We start from the raw sequence: 15725 nt of genomic DNA on the forward strand, positions 1-15725 counted from the left end.
ACTTTTAAAGGCGGACTAACAAGTCTCTGAGGGTCAGAATTCTAGCTGATAGACTAGTGTTCAAAATACTTCTTTGCAGCTGTATCACACAAATTGTTAAAAAAAATCATACTGTGATTACTGGATTTTTCTTTTTAGAGTGACTCTCTCACAGCAGACATGCACCTCCAATGAAAATTCAGACCACTCCATGATTTCTGTGTGGGAATTTGCAATAAAGCATTTTGCTCAAATACTTATTGAACTCACTGTATTTAGTACTCAACTCATCTCATTTTCGGAACCACTTTATCCTCACTAGGGTCGCGGGGGGTGCTGGAGCCTATCCCAGCTGACTCCGGGCCAGAGGCAGGGGACACCCTCGGTGGCCAGCCGATCGCAGGGCACGAGACTGAGATCCACATACTCACACCCATATCTAGGGGCAATTTAGAGTGTCCAATCAGCCTACCATGCATGTCTTTAGAATGTAGGAGGAAACCAGGGTACCCAGAGGAAACCCACGCAGGCCCGGGGAGAACATGCAAACTCCACCCAAATTACCTGGATTTGAACCCAGGACCCAGAGCTGTGAGGACGACGCGCGAACCACTGGGCTGCCCCATATTTAATACAAAATTGGTAAACATTTCTAAAGGGTTCACTGTGGCTAGTATTAAAAAAAATGCAAATTCAATATAAAATGCTGCTTTACTTACAAAGAAAGACCTAAGTCACAAAATACATTTTGGAATCAATTAATTTTGTAAGTACGTAGTAGGTACTAGTAGTAAGGTTTACCAGATTTTCCATTTATTTTTATTGCCAGAAATGTTAGAAATATTTTCTGCACTATGTTGAAGTTGGAACTATGTCGATTGGTAAGTTGTGTGGACTGGGTGGCATACACTGAAAAAAATGAACTGGGAAAAAAAGACACTAATGTGGGTCATTTTGTTTGCAAAGCATTTCTAGAATAACACAAATTTAAAAATGGAATACATAATGCTATAATGTTATAAAGACAGCCTTATTTGCACATCTAATGACACTATTCTTCTCATTCTTTTCATCTGAAATCTAGAGTTTTGTTTGGTTCCTTTTGGGCACAAATTTGATTCTACTCAAATCATTTCCGCTACGCTGCTTGAATTGCATACAGGAACTTAAGAATATACTTCATAAATAGTAGTACAAAATTTGACATTGAGTTACTAATAGTGTGCACAAAAATAAAAACCAAAACTAGCAGTGATAAAACATTTTATTTGTATAGTACATTTCTAAATACTCAGGACACAAGAAGAGAAAACATCAAGGATGATGTTATGCATAAAAAAATACAAATAACTTTGAAAATGAAAACAAAAGAGTCATGTCAGTAGGATATGGGGTATTTAAACAGAAATATACCAGCTACTACTCGGTCCTCCTTTATCAACTGACCTGGATCTAATGGCTGTCACACCCAAGTATAGATATGCAGTATGTGGAAATATCCAGCATACTAACTGCTAAATGAAAGTCTACCCTGGTGATCTCACTAAAGGTAATAACTCTTTTTGGGTTAGTGTGTGGGTCCTGAACTAAAGACAACATTTTATTTCAAAAAGCAATTTTAAAGTGGGCACAAACCAGCAGAAGTGCACATTCACAACAACATACTAGTTTTGTTAAGGGGCTGGAATAGTACAAAATTTAATGTTGAAGTTAAACAAGTATAAAGTTGTTTTGCAGTGCTGTTAAATTAAAGGTAAACACCCTCTTTTGGGCTTATAGGTATGAACCAATACATACATGGAAGTATAATGGAGGCATTTGGATTGAATAAAATTACCATTTGATAATTTAAAAAATAAGTTACAAAAAGGTGGAAGGGCTCTGCAAATTGGCCTGCAATGTATATTTCAGTTTTTTTATTTTAAATAAAATTATTTATTCATGGGTAACGGTTGAGGAAATGTGTACTTTAAGTAAATCTTATATGCTGAGTATAGTAATATTTTTCCAATTGTGTCAAGTTATTTCAAAAATACAAATGGTAAATATTTGTTACCTTGCTGAATATTGACATTATAGATTGAACACGCAAAGGAATGAAAACAACTTTTAATAATCGAATTGGGGTAAGAAAGCATCTATGTGATAAGAAGCAGCGGAGGTTCAATTTTAATTAAATGATAGACATTGACTTAGAGCAAGTGTGGACAATCTATGTGGAGGAAATGGAAGGGGCTTCCTAACTAATCAATAATTATTGCAACAAGTTCATTATGAAGGGTCATGAGGGGATCCAAACGGTTGTATGATGTCCTCAATCTTTAATCCCGGAGGCAGAATGTATTAGGAAACATAAGTGAGCGTTGCCTTTGATGAGCTACGAGGAGTGATGCTAGTTCCTAATATTTTATTGATTGTAGAGTGAGCGCTGCTCCCAGGGCATAGACTGGATGGTCCGTGCCACAGGTGAAGGCTTGAGTGTTGTTGCTCCGTTTGGATGCAGGGAGTGGCCAATGGGGTTGATCGAAGTGAGGGGCCGCTGCGGGGTCAGTGAGAAAGTGTCCTGGTGCTTCGGCTTTGGTGGAGAGTGGCAGAGATCACAATGAAGGACACAAAAGGAACAAAAGTGGAAAGAAGGAATTGGGTAAAAGGAAAGCAATAGAGTGAGTACATGTACAACACAATTTTTAAAAGCTCATTGCAATAATAACTACAAATTGTAACCTTGTGCTTCAATGGGCAGGTGCTACAATAACTACACCCCAAAGTTGAGCAACTGGCAGCTTTTGAATCCATCTATAATGGCTTTATGCGACATAGGGAAATTAATAGGGCCATTTAAATTTGAATGAGAGCAATTAAAGTTTTACATTAATTCTAAATTTGAAGGTTTGATGCTGTAGTAAAATTTCAAAGAATGATACTTATCAGTAGACAGCTAATCATTCTCTCTCTGGAATGTTGCAACTGTAAATTACACAAGTCCCCTTTGGACACAGAGGTAATAATAACTGGACGGTATTCCCTGCAGGATTTTATGATTTTGAATAACAAAGGTCCCGGAAAGTGACAAAAAAACATCACCAAATACAAAGTATGTATGAAAAGCCTGTGTTTAAAGCAGATGGTAGTTGAGGCAAAGCTAATTTTTGAAATTTCTGTATTTAAAAGCTCATAGTGACGTTAATAGTGATCTACCAGTCGATCGCCAAGATACTCTCGGTAGATTGCATTTCATTAAGATTTGATCCAGTCTGTTGGTTTTATTTGAGCCTGAACGTGTCGTTAGTACTGCGGCATCCCAAAGTACCCAGCGCGATACACTTTTTTTGAACTGACAATAATCAGACTCTCGCCAAACTCTTGTGTGGTGTGATAGCCTCGCCTAACATCAAAGAGCTTTGGCAGCCTCTCATTAGGTTGATCCTTTGATTCTGGACACTTGAGAGCCTTGCCGCAATTATTCTTAAATTTGGTGCCTTTTGGTGGTGATGAGACGCGTCTCAACTGTCTTCCCTATAGGCTCATTGCTGAATTTGAAAATGATTAAAGGGGTAGTATTGCATTTATTATCAGGCCGACATTAACTGTCTAAGGCAATTCAACTAATGCTTTAAATTGAGTTTATTTGTGAAAGCTATCTACTTCATTAACGACTTAATATAAATTTGCCTTAGGAATTTGACTGTCCCAAACAGCTGAAAATTAGACATTTATATACACACATACATATATACATGCATACATTTATACAGTGACATGAACAAGTATTTGCCCCCTTCCTGATTTGTGTTTTTTGCATAATTATCATGCACAAAGGTTTCAGATCATCAAACGAATTTTAGTATGACACAGTGACAACCCAAGAAAACAGTAAATGCAATTTCTAAATGATGATTTTATTTACCAAGGCAGAAAACATTACAAACTTGTCCAGACCTCTGTGAAAAGGTACCGTATTTTCACGACTATAAGGTGCACATAAAAGTCTAAAATTTTCTCCAAAATAGACAGGGTGCCGTATAATCCAGTGCGCTTTATATATGGACCAATACTAAAATTGATATCACGATAAAATAAAATAAATCAGTCGATAGGACAACTATGGCAAGCAGCCTCCGACTCTACTATTTTCCCGTAGATAAAGTACTGTGCAGTGACTGCTGGGATATATAGTTTTTTTTGTCAATACACCCAATAGATTGTGGCCTGGTGATCTGCCTCAACCCTAGCTAGCTACTATTTGCGAATGGACTGTGGCCTGGCGATCGGCATCAACAGTTGCGAACCATGGAAGACAGCCTTGGAATAGTTTCGCTAGCTACTAGCTAGCTACTATTTTCGAATGGATTGCGGCCTGGCGATTGGCATCAACACAGTTGCGAACCATGGAAGACAGCCTTGGAATAGTTACGCTAGCTACTATTTTTGAATGGATTGTGGCCTGGCGATTGGCACCAACACAGTTGCAAACCATGGAAGACAGCCTTGGAATAGTTAAGCTAGCTACTATTTTCAAATGAATGGATTGTGGCCTAGCAATCGGCATCAACACATTTGCGAACCATGGAAGACAGCCTTGGAACAGTTATACTAGCTACTATTTGCGAATGGAATGTGGCCGCCTGGACGAACGTATTAAACTCAGCGTTTTCGATGACTAATTTGGACAAAGAAAATGAGGACTTTGATGGATTTGTGGGTGATGATGACGTGAGTAAGTTGTAAAATGTCTAAATAATGTACAATCGAACTCAGTTTCTGCCTATGTCCGATTATTACAGTGGCGGGCGGTGCATTTTCTGGTAGCGCCTTCAACGTATCAATCCAACCCTCAAAAACCATTTATGGCTATAAAACCTCTACTGCAGCTACAGCTGCGACACATAAAAAATAATCAATAAATTAATGCACAAAAATGGGGTAAAATCCACTTCCTAGCAGCATTTCATGATTAAATACAAAAACTGGAGCTTTTCAGACATTAAAACCAGGCCAGGGGGTGAATTTCCCGGGAAAAGACAGCAATGAACGTCAATGGCGTACGGGCAAACATTGCCCGAAAATGGGGTAAAATCCAGCCAAAAACAGCATTTATTGATTAAATACAAACACTGGAGCTTTTCAGATATCAGAACTTGGCCCACAATTGAAATATTATTTAGGAATATAGCCATATTTTACTCACCCAAAATCCTTTTTACACAATATCCATCCTCCTTTCTTTCTTCCTTCTTTCCTATCGCCATCGAAGCTAATGATGAAAGTCGAGCCTGTCGTGTCATATTTCTGGCATAGTCCGTTTTGAAAATGGCTTTAAATCAAAACAACAATATACTATTTGCTTGTGGAGCTAAGTTAGCGCGCTGAAAGTGCCCCACACACCATTTTCCCGGCTGTAACAGGCTTGCTAGCTTCGGAGTTGACCGCCCTTTCTTAATTATGTCCATTTTTTTCCTGAAAAAGTCCGTCTAGAAAATAGCTTTGTGAGCAAACAGAATCTATTTGTTTTTGCTTCTGTCGGCCATAGTGGGTGGAGTTTGCGATCTCGGCTGCCTCGGTACTGCTTTGGCCCGCCTACTAGCCAATCATAGTTTGTGAAAGCAATGACATGTCCCAGCCAGCAAAATGCTAACGCCTATGAAAAATCATTGTGGGGTTGCCAACTCGAAATCTGATTGGTTAAAAGCAACAGTCTAGTTTAATGCAGCAGAGCCCGCAAGAACTGATTGTGCAGGCTTTGAGGCAGATCTGATCTGGCAACAAATAATGGCTGAAATGTGATTGGTTAAATCAGGGGTAGGGAACCTATGGCTCGGGAGCCATATGTGGCTCTTTCCATGGGTGCAAATGGCTCTCAGGTAAAATATGAAAATCAATGGTGAGAGAGCTGAGTCCCGAACATACTAATAGGAGCATCACTGTGGCGTTGACACTACCTCTACCACCACTTTAATCATAATTTTGTTTTTTATTACACTTCTGCATGCATGATATCATTGATACTGATTTATTAGCAACGTCATAAAAATGTTGTCAAACGAATTCGGAGACTTTTTATACTTAAAAGTGGTGAAAGGACAAAAAGATCACACATTTTCATGTCATTTTACTTTTCAATTCTGAGAATGGCTCTCAAGAAATAACATTAGAAAATATGAATTGTTTATGGCTCTCTCCGTCAAAAAGGTTCCCGATCCCTGGGTTAAATGCTTCAATATGAAAACACACATCTGGAAGCAGTGCAACCAGGGGGGAAAGCAATGAAAGGAAGCTAACAGACCATTTGGAATAATAAGTACGTATAGATGGACAAAATATAATGATTCAGATATTTCTTAGGCCAGCAGAGAAGGCCTTGAAGGCCCTGATGGCCCGCCACTGGATTATTATTATTATTATTAGTTTTGCTTCCGTTGCCTTTTTAAAAACGTGTTTTTAGCGTGTGGGTGTAGCGTGCAAGAACTATATTTCCCAGCAGTCACTGCGCACCGGAACCCGGAAATAGGCTACTTCCGGTAGCCAGCGCTTTTGCGTTTCGATGTTCATCCATATATAATATATATGCGTCTAAAAAAAATGGTGCATGCTTTGTGTTTAAAATACAGAAATAGCACTCGTTACTGACACTGCGGATAAAAATACGATGCGCCCAATAGTCGTGAAAATACGGTAATTGCCCCCTGAACCTAATAACGGGTTGTGCCACCTCTGGTATCAATGACTGAAATCAAGCGTTTTAAGATAATTTGTGATGGGTCTTTCAAAACGCTTTGGAGGAATTTTGGCTCACTCTTCTGTGCAGAATTGTTCAATTCTGCAATATTAGAGGGTTTTTCTTTTTAGCATGAACAGCCCGTTTCAGATCACATCACAGCATTTCAATAGGATTTAAATCCGGACTTTGACTTGGCCACTCCAAAAACTTAACTTTCTTTTTTTTTTTTGCCATTCAGAGGCGGAACTGCTGGTGTCCTTTGGATCGTTTTCATGCTGCATGCTCCAAGAGTGCTGTAGTTTGAGCGTCTGAACTGAGGGCCGAACGTTCTCCTTCAAAATTTGCTGGTAGACAGCAGAATTCCTTCTTTCGTCAATTACAGAAAGTCGTCCTGGTCACACTGCCACCACCATGCTTTACTGTTGGTATACTGTTCTTTTGATGGAGTACTGTTCAATTTTTTCGCCAAATGTAACGGGCCGCACAGCTTCTGACTTATGTTTTTCCAAAAGTGTGGAGGATGATCAAGATGTTTTTTGGCAAACATACGAGCCTTTATATTCCTTTTGAACAGCAATGGTTTTCGCTTAGGAACTGTGCTGTGGATGCCAGCTTTGGCCAGTGTTTTTCTTATAGTAGAGTCATGAACATTGACCATACCTGAGGCCAGCAGTTCTTTCAATGTTGTTCTACGTTCTTTTCTGATCCCCTGGATGAGTCGTCGTCGCACTCTTGGTGTAACTTTAGCTGGCCGACCACTCCAGGGAAGATTTGCCCCTGTTCCCAGTTCTCTCCATTTGTGGATAAAGGCTGTGACAGTGGTTCGCTGGAGCACCAAAGCATTGGAAATGGCTTTGTAACCTTTTCCAGACTGGTAGATGTCAATCACATTTTTTCGCATTTCTTTGGATTGTGGCATGATGCACTGATCTTGTAGCCTACTTCACTTTTTCAGATTCTATTAAGTATTTTCTTGATTCAACACATGGTGGAAATCAGGTGTGGGTGTGGCCTGTGAAATTGAACCCAGCTTTCCTATAATTGTGGCTAGTCAGTTATTTTGTGATTTCACAAAAGTGGGGGGGCAATAATTTTTCACAGAGACCCAGACAAGTTTCAAATTTTTTATGCCTTGGTAAATAAAATCATTATTTTGAAAATGCATTTTATCTTTCCTTGGGTTGTCTTTGTGTCATAAAAAATGATTTGATGGTCTGAAACCTGTGTGATAAATATGCAAAAAAAACACAGAAATAAGGAAGGGGCCAAATACTTTTTCACGGCACTGTGTATGTATGTGTATAATAATAATAATAATCGGACATAGGCCCTGTCGTCATTATCAACAACACAAAAAAAGCCTACTTGTCATCACACCCAGAAACTGCGTGTGACGAAATTGGTGGTGCTTCTCCATAAGCTGCGTTTACTCGGCAAAAGACCTAAATAAGTGCAAGTTACGGACTTGTAATTGGCATTCTGCTGTTATGGATACAGGTCGCTTACCTCTCACTGTCTTTCACTTATCTTACCTTCAGTCACAGATAGATGTGTGTGTATATATATATATATATATATATATATATATATATATATATATATATATATATATAGATAGATATATATAGATATATATATATATATATATATATATATATATATATATATATATATATATATATATATATATATATATATATATGTACAGTGATACCTCGAGATACGAGCTTAATTCGTTCCGGGACCGAGCTCGTACGTCAAATGAGCGTTTCCCATAGAAATGAACTAAAAACAAATTAATTTGTACCAACCCTCTGAAAAAACACCAAAAACAGGATATTGAATTGGAAAAACATTTTATTTGTTCTAATTCGCCAGCTATTAACAAAGTAACAAATAACTAGTGGTTTAATGGTACTAAAATGTGTTTAATAGTACTAAAATTAGACAGATTTCGCGGACGGGAGAGAGAGAGGGGGGAGGGGGGGACTTTTTGCACGGCAACGCGCTCGTAACATAACAAACAAATTTAAATGAACTTGGATTACGATGCAGACACACTCAAAAATAAGTTTAATCTAACCTTACACCAAACTTAATTGTAATTTTGTTTTCCATTTTTATGCCTTTCTTTTTCTTTTGGCTCTATTTGCCCCGCCCGCCTTCACCCTGACTTTCACATGCAACCTATCGAGGGTTGTTTGCTTTTGCAGTCCCTTCAAAATATTCTGAAAATGATGCACACAAATGTCCTCACAATAGAATAACGCACGACAACTTGCCAACGAGAAATAGTATATACGCCATTCGTACTAACGGAAAAAAAACTGAAAAAAATGCAACGCTCCGCCCAGTGCTCGTAGAGACATTACAGACTTTTTGCACTGGTGAATCATAATATAACAAGAACAAATTTAAATGAACTTGGATTACAATGCAGACACTCAAAAATAAATTTAATCTAACCTTACACTAAACTTAAATCTAATTTTGTTTTACATTTTTATAAAATTCTTATACAATTCTTCCTTGGCTGTTTGCCCCGCCTCCACACTGACTTTCAGTCAATATCGAGGGCTGTTTGAGTTTGTATTCCCTTCAAAATATTCCGAAAATGATGCACACAAATGTCCTCACAATAGGATAACGCGCGACCACTTGCTAAGGGGGAAAAAACACTGAAAAAATGCAACGCTCCGCCCAGTGCTCGCAGAGACATTACAAAGAGGGAGTTGCGACCAGAGAGCAGCCAACGAGAAGTAATATATACTCCTCGTAGCGATCGCTCCGCCATTCGCGCTGAGTGACGGAAAAAAACAGAAAAAAATGCAACGCTCCGCCCAGTGCTCGTAGATATCTGTTACACACGAAAGAGATGCGGCAAAAAAAGACATGCTCTACAATGATAAACAGCCTCATGTCTTGGCCACCTGGCTTTCTCGTATCTCGAAATTTTTCTCGCATCTCGAAATGTTTCTCGTATCTCGAAATGTTTCTCGTATCTCGAAATGTTTCTCGTATCTCGAAATGTTTCTCGTATCTCGAAATGTTTCTCGTATCTCGAAATGTTTCTCGTATCTCGAAATTTTTCTCGTATCTAGGAGATAATTAGTTCCTCGAAATTTTTCTCGTATCTAGAGATAATTATATGCTCAAAATTTTTCTCGTATCTAGATAATTATTTGCTCAAAAATTTTCTCGTATCTAGAGATAATTATTTGCTCAAAATGTTTCTCGTATCTAGAGATAATTATTTGCTCAAATTTTTTCTCGTATCTAGAGATAATTATTTGCTCAAAATTTTTCTCGTATCTCAAAATGCTCGTATTTCGAGGTACCACTGTATATATATATATATATATATATATGTACATATATATGTATATACACACACATGTATGTGTGTGTGTGTGTGTGGGTGTGCGGGTGTGTGTGTGGGTAGGTGGGTGGGTAGGTGGGTAGGTAGGTGGGTAGGTAGGTGGATGGGTAGGTGGGTGGGTAGGTAGATAGGTAGATGTATATATATATATTTATAAATGTATATATATATGTATATTCACGACTATATGGGGCACCGCATTTAAAGGCCGCAGTCTCAGTAAGAAGTGCTATTTCTGTATTTGACACAAATAAGACGCATCGCACCAATAAACGCAGCCATGCATGGTAAAACATACACCAGCTTAAACATACGGACAGACGCTAAAAACACGTTTTTAAAAAGGCAACGGAAGCAAAACTGAGTTCGGTTGTACGTTATTTAGCCATTTTACAATGTACTCACGTTTTTTGATCAATCATCAACCACAAATCCATCAAAGTCCTCATTTTCTGTGTCCGAATTGAACAATTGTCCAAATGATTCATCAAAAAGGCCGGGTTCCCTCTCTTCGTTGTCAGAGTCACTCACATTGCCATGTGGCTCGACAGAAATGATGCCGGTTGGCAAAAGCTCGAACAACAGTGCAAGCAGACACATTAGTCAGAGCGGCCACAATCCATTCGCAAATAGTGGCGTAATTAGCCCGGCGCGGCCTGCCACCCTTCGTAAAGCTGTGTTCGCCACCTATCATCCATTGTTCCCATGCCGCTCGCAACTTTGCTTTGAACGCCCGGTTGATGCCGATGTCCAAAGGTTGGAGTTGAGCCTCCGGGAATGACGGCAAGCTCAGAGTTCATTTTCGTGACTTGGTTTTTCACCGCTGCTGTGAGATGGGAAATGGGCACGCATGGAGTCGCAAATCAACTCAGCTTCTTCTTCTTGACTTGGCGAAACTAGTTCTCCTGCTTCCTCCATTTGCTAACCATGGATTCGTTGATCTAAAATTCCCTCGCGGCTGCTCTATTCCCATGTTTCCCTGCATAATTTATGGCTTGTTGTTTGAACTGAGCTTCGTAAGCGTGTCTATTTCTATTATTCATTTTCGGGGGGCCTTAGAAACCAAACCGAAATTGTTTTGCAATAAACACATGCCCACACTACATACGTGTACCTGGTAGGGGCGTGCTTTTAGCATGTTCTTACACACACCCCCTCCGCATGCCTGACCCCACCTACGTCCGCCTTCTCTCTATATAACAAGCGTGTCGGCAAGAAGTGCTCTCAGTCAGGCTTTGTTGCATACACACGGCGCTCCGCATTATAAGGCGCCCTGTCTATTTTGGAGAAAATTTAAGACTTTTTAGTGCGCCTTATGGTCGTGAAAATACGGTATATATGTGTATATATGTGCATATATATTTGTGTATATATATGTGTATATATACATATATATATATATATATATATATATATATATATATATATATATATATATATATATATATATATATATATATATACATATACATATAAGTATATATATATACATGTGTATATACATACATATTTATGTATATACACACACATATATACATACATATACATATATATACCTATATATACATATATACACATATATATACACATGTATACATACATATATATATACACACATGTATACATATATATATATATATATATATACACACATGTATACATATATATACACACATGTATACATATATATATACACACATGTATACATATACAGTGGTACCTCGTCATACGACCGCTCGTCATACAAAATTCTCGTCTTACGGCGGAAATTACGATCGAATAATTCGCCCGTCATGCGATCAAAATTTCGTGATGCGACCAAGCCAGGTCTTTTTTGCATATCTTTCGTGTATAACAATATTTACGAGCACGGAACGATTAATTCAGAGCGCAAATTGTTGGATGAGTGGCAGTTGGGTAAGGTCACATATTGGAGTCAGATTACTAACTTAACTTTAATATAATTATAGAGAAAATTCCCAACACCGGTCAGATGGAGGAGCTGCCGGTGCTTGCTGGGCTGCTTGTGTGCTTTGACGCCCCCGACCGTCCTCTCCGCTGCTGCTGATTAGGTGATAGGACAATTTAGGAGGATCTAGGCAAGGAAGATGATCTTTAAAACCTCCAGACTACTGAGGGACTGTGTGGTAACCTCAGTCTCAGTCTGCAGAAGGTCCCCACCTTGTGGACTTCCTGTGTGTGGCTCCAGTTGCTTACCTAGGTCTACAATGTCTTTTGTCTGTCTTGCTACTGCCACCAAGAAATTTCCCGAATAAGGGATGAAATAAAGTTCTAATCCAGGGGTCTCAAACCGGTCCTCAAAGGGCCGCAGTGGGTGCAGGTTTTCATTCCAACTCAACAAGAGGATACCTTTTGCAAGTGTAATCAGTTAAATCAGTTGATTGCAGCCAGGTGCTACTTATTTTAGAAGACACCTGATTGGTTAAAATGTTGGTACTGGATCGGTTGGAACAAAAACCAGGACCCACTGCGGCCCTCGGTGGAATCGGTTTGAGACACCTGTTCTAATCTAATCTTATCTAATGAACACAATCAAACTCCGCTGTAAACGGTCGTGGTGCTCTCCACTAAAGACTACAACTAGAGGACCCCAAGCTGTCCGCCTAGGTGCCTGAACGAAAAGGATATAATCTGCCTTTTAATGAAAACAACAGAAAACATAGGAAATTTATAACAATCAAAGTGGAATTTTGTTTTATTTCAAAATCAAGGCTACTCGCGTCTTGCCAGTCAAAGCACGTTTAACTAGGTTTATACGTCAGTGCCCTAAGTGAGATGGCTGCCCTGGACCTAGGTAAAATGGATGTGCCCCGAGCGAGCAGTGACGGGAACGTGAGTTTTTTCACGTTTTATGCAAGATACGCATGTTTTTTTCTTTAGTTTCATTCATAGAGGTAAAAAAAAAAATTGTTTAGCGTTTTATCCGTTTATATTTTCTCTATTTTGAAATAAATGAAAGTATCGGCCAAATTCGTGACATGACGCGCCAATGCACCAGCGCCATCTTAAAATGACATCATCGTGTAGCATCGCCGTCAATTTGCAGTTTTTTTGCATGTCGGGTTTTTATGTGCATATAAGCCATACCCTTGATTCAGTCATCATTTTTTGTCCAAAAATGCAAGTAAATATGGTATGTATGCATACGTATATATATATATATATATATATATACGTACATCCGTCCCTCCCTCGCTATGTATGTATATATTTATATTTATATATACATGTATAAATGTATGTATATATATATGTATGTATATGTATATATGTAAATGTCTGTGTATATATATGTATACCGTATTTTCACTATATGGCGCACCGCATTTAAAGGCGGTGTCAGTAACGAGTGCTATTTCTGTATTTGACACACACAAGACGCACCGCATTTAAAGACGCACCGCTCCGCATTACACTGGTCTACCGCACCACATTATACGGGTCTACAGTATAGGCTGGGGTTACGTTATGCATCCACTAGATGGTACCGCGCTAAAGGGAATGTCAACAAAACAGTCAGATAGGTCAGCCAAACTTAATTAATAGATTACAAATCAGCTTTCTGACAACCCCATTCACTTCCAACATGAATAAACAAGTTTTTTTATTTTCTCCGAGGTTAAAGTATTAGTATTTTCGTGACACAGCAATAGCATAATAACTCATGTTGAACAGGTGGGCATCCAACCCGCACGTCTCACCTAAGTCATCATTAATCGAGTCAGTAATTTCTGCCTTCCTGAAAGCTCGGACCACAGTTGAAACTTCCACTGGGAATGACGACGAACATGGTACTTGGACGATTCGCCGAAAGACGTTTGGCCGACGGACAGTTCGCCGAACGGACGTTTCGCCCCGCCCCCGGATCGTGTGTGTACATCTTTTTCAACCTCGGCCCGCGGGCCATATACGGCCTGTTACAGATAACATTCATTTAGGAGGAATAACAAGGGCATGTACTGCCCCCCGCTGGACATATTTCTAAATACAAGTACGTACTACACTACAATGTGCTGCCAATTTTTTATATTTTTTATTTTATCCTTTGATTCATGTCTGACACTGAGAAAAAAACACACTAGAAGACTTATGTGAAATTCTAGAGAACAATACCTGAAAATGCCATGGAACATACTTTTATTTCTAGTTTAATTTTAAATAATTTCCCATTATTTAAGGATATATATATTCAAAATGATTTGCTGAGAACCTTAATTCAAAGATTAATCTCAACGTTTTCTATGCTGGTGTAACTTCTGGAGTAGGATTTCTGGATTTACAATTTAATTACAGTAGTATTTTCTCTATTTCTTCTGTCACGTACTGTTCTGCGTGATCTCCAAATGGATACTACTTTAAACGCAAGGATAGAATAAAAAAAATTGGCAGCACATTGTAGTACATACTTGTATTTAGAAATATGTCCAGCGGGGGGCAGTACATGCCCTTGTTATTCCTAAATGAATGTTATCTGTAACGGGCCGTATATGGCCCGCGGGCCGAGGTTGAAAAACTGTACACACTCGATCTGGGGGCGGGGCGAGCGTTTCGGCGAAAAGTCCGTTTGGCGAACTGTCCGTCGGCCAAACGTCTTTCGGCGAATCGTCCGGTCACGGATGAACATAGAATGAATGTGCTAACTCGAGCTCAACCGAAATGCAACACCGTTTTATATATCTCAGCATTCACCGCGCACCGGAAATAGAGTCTGGGGCTGCTTGCTGCCGTAGTTGCGAGAGCTGTTGCGGCTCAATATTTATCCATATATAATATATATATATATATATATATATATATATATATATATATATATATATATATAGTTCGCAGTCTAGCTTTGAATGCTGTTTACGCCAATCTAGCGGCTGGAGTTATTTTGTCAATCCAGCCGGAATGACGGCGAGCACCAAATTAGTGTGCTCGCCGTCATACTGGGTGTATCTACAAAAGAACTACATATCCCAGCATGAATCACGCACGGGGGAAAATGAAGTCACAGGCTGCTTACCGTAGTTGCAAGACCTGTAGACTGATTTATTTTATTTTATCGTGATAACAATTTTAGTATTGGTCCATATATAAGGCGCACTGGATTATAAGACTTAAGTACTCCTTATAGTCGTGAAAATACGGTATATGTATATATATATATCGGTGGCGGTCCGTGCATTTTCTCGTAGCGCCTTCAACGGGTAAAATCCACTTCCTAGCAGCATTTAATGATTAAATACAAATACTGGAGCTTTTCAGACATTACAACCGGGCCGGGGGGTGATTTTCCCGGGAAAAGACAGCGATGAACGTCAATGGCGTACCGGCAAACATTGCCCGAAAATGGGGTAAAATCCAGCCGAAAACAGCATTTAGCGATTAAATACAAATACTGGAGCTTTTTAGACATCAGAACCAGGCCCGGAATATCATTTCCCCGGGAAAAAGACCGTGATGAATGTCGATACGTCCATACGCGAAATGGCAAAAATTGCACTAAAATGGGGTAAAATCCACTTCCTATCCTTTTGAGACATTACAACCGGGCCAGTGGGGTGATTTCCCCGGGAAAAGACAGCGATGAACGTCAATGGCGGAATGGCAAAAATTGTACTAAAATTGGGTAAAATCCGTCTT

General features: G+C 39.2%; 1 protein-coding gene across 5 annotated transcripts in view; it reads right to left on the reverse strand.

Moving 5' to 3' along the window:
- Positions 1-1225: 1225 nt before the first annotated feature.
- The window catches only part of LOC144088063 (uncharacterized), a 61098-nt gene continuing 46598 nt past the window's right edge, over positions 1226-15725 (reverse strand). For all 5 annotated transcript variants that reach the window (XM_077618275.1, XM_077618273.1, XM_077618277.1 and 2 more), the window contains one exon: positions 1226-2554. In XM_077618275.1, the coding sequence (XP_077474401.1) occupies positions 2387-2554 (168 nt within the window). In that variant the 3' untranslated portion in view covers positions 1226-2386. The remainder of the gene's footprint in view (positions 2555-15725) is intronic.

The sequence above is a fragment of the Stigmatopora argus genome, chromosome 14 (genome assembly GCF_051989625.1).
Source record: "Stigmatopora argus isolate UIUO_Sarg chromosome 14, RoL_Sarg_1.0, whole genome shotgun sequence".
Classification (NCBI taxonomy): Eukaryota; Metazoa; Chordata; class Actinopteri; order Syngnathiformes; family Syngnathidae; genus Stigmatopora; species Stigmatopora argus.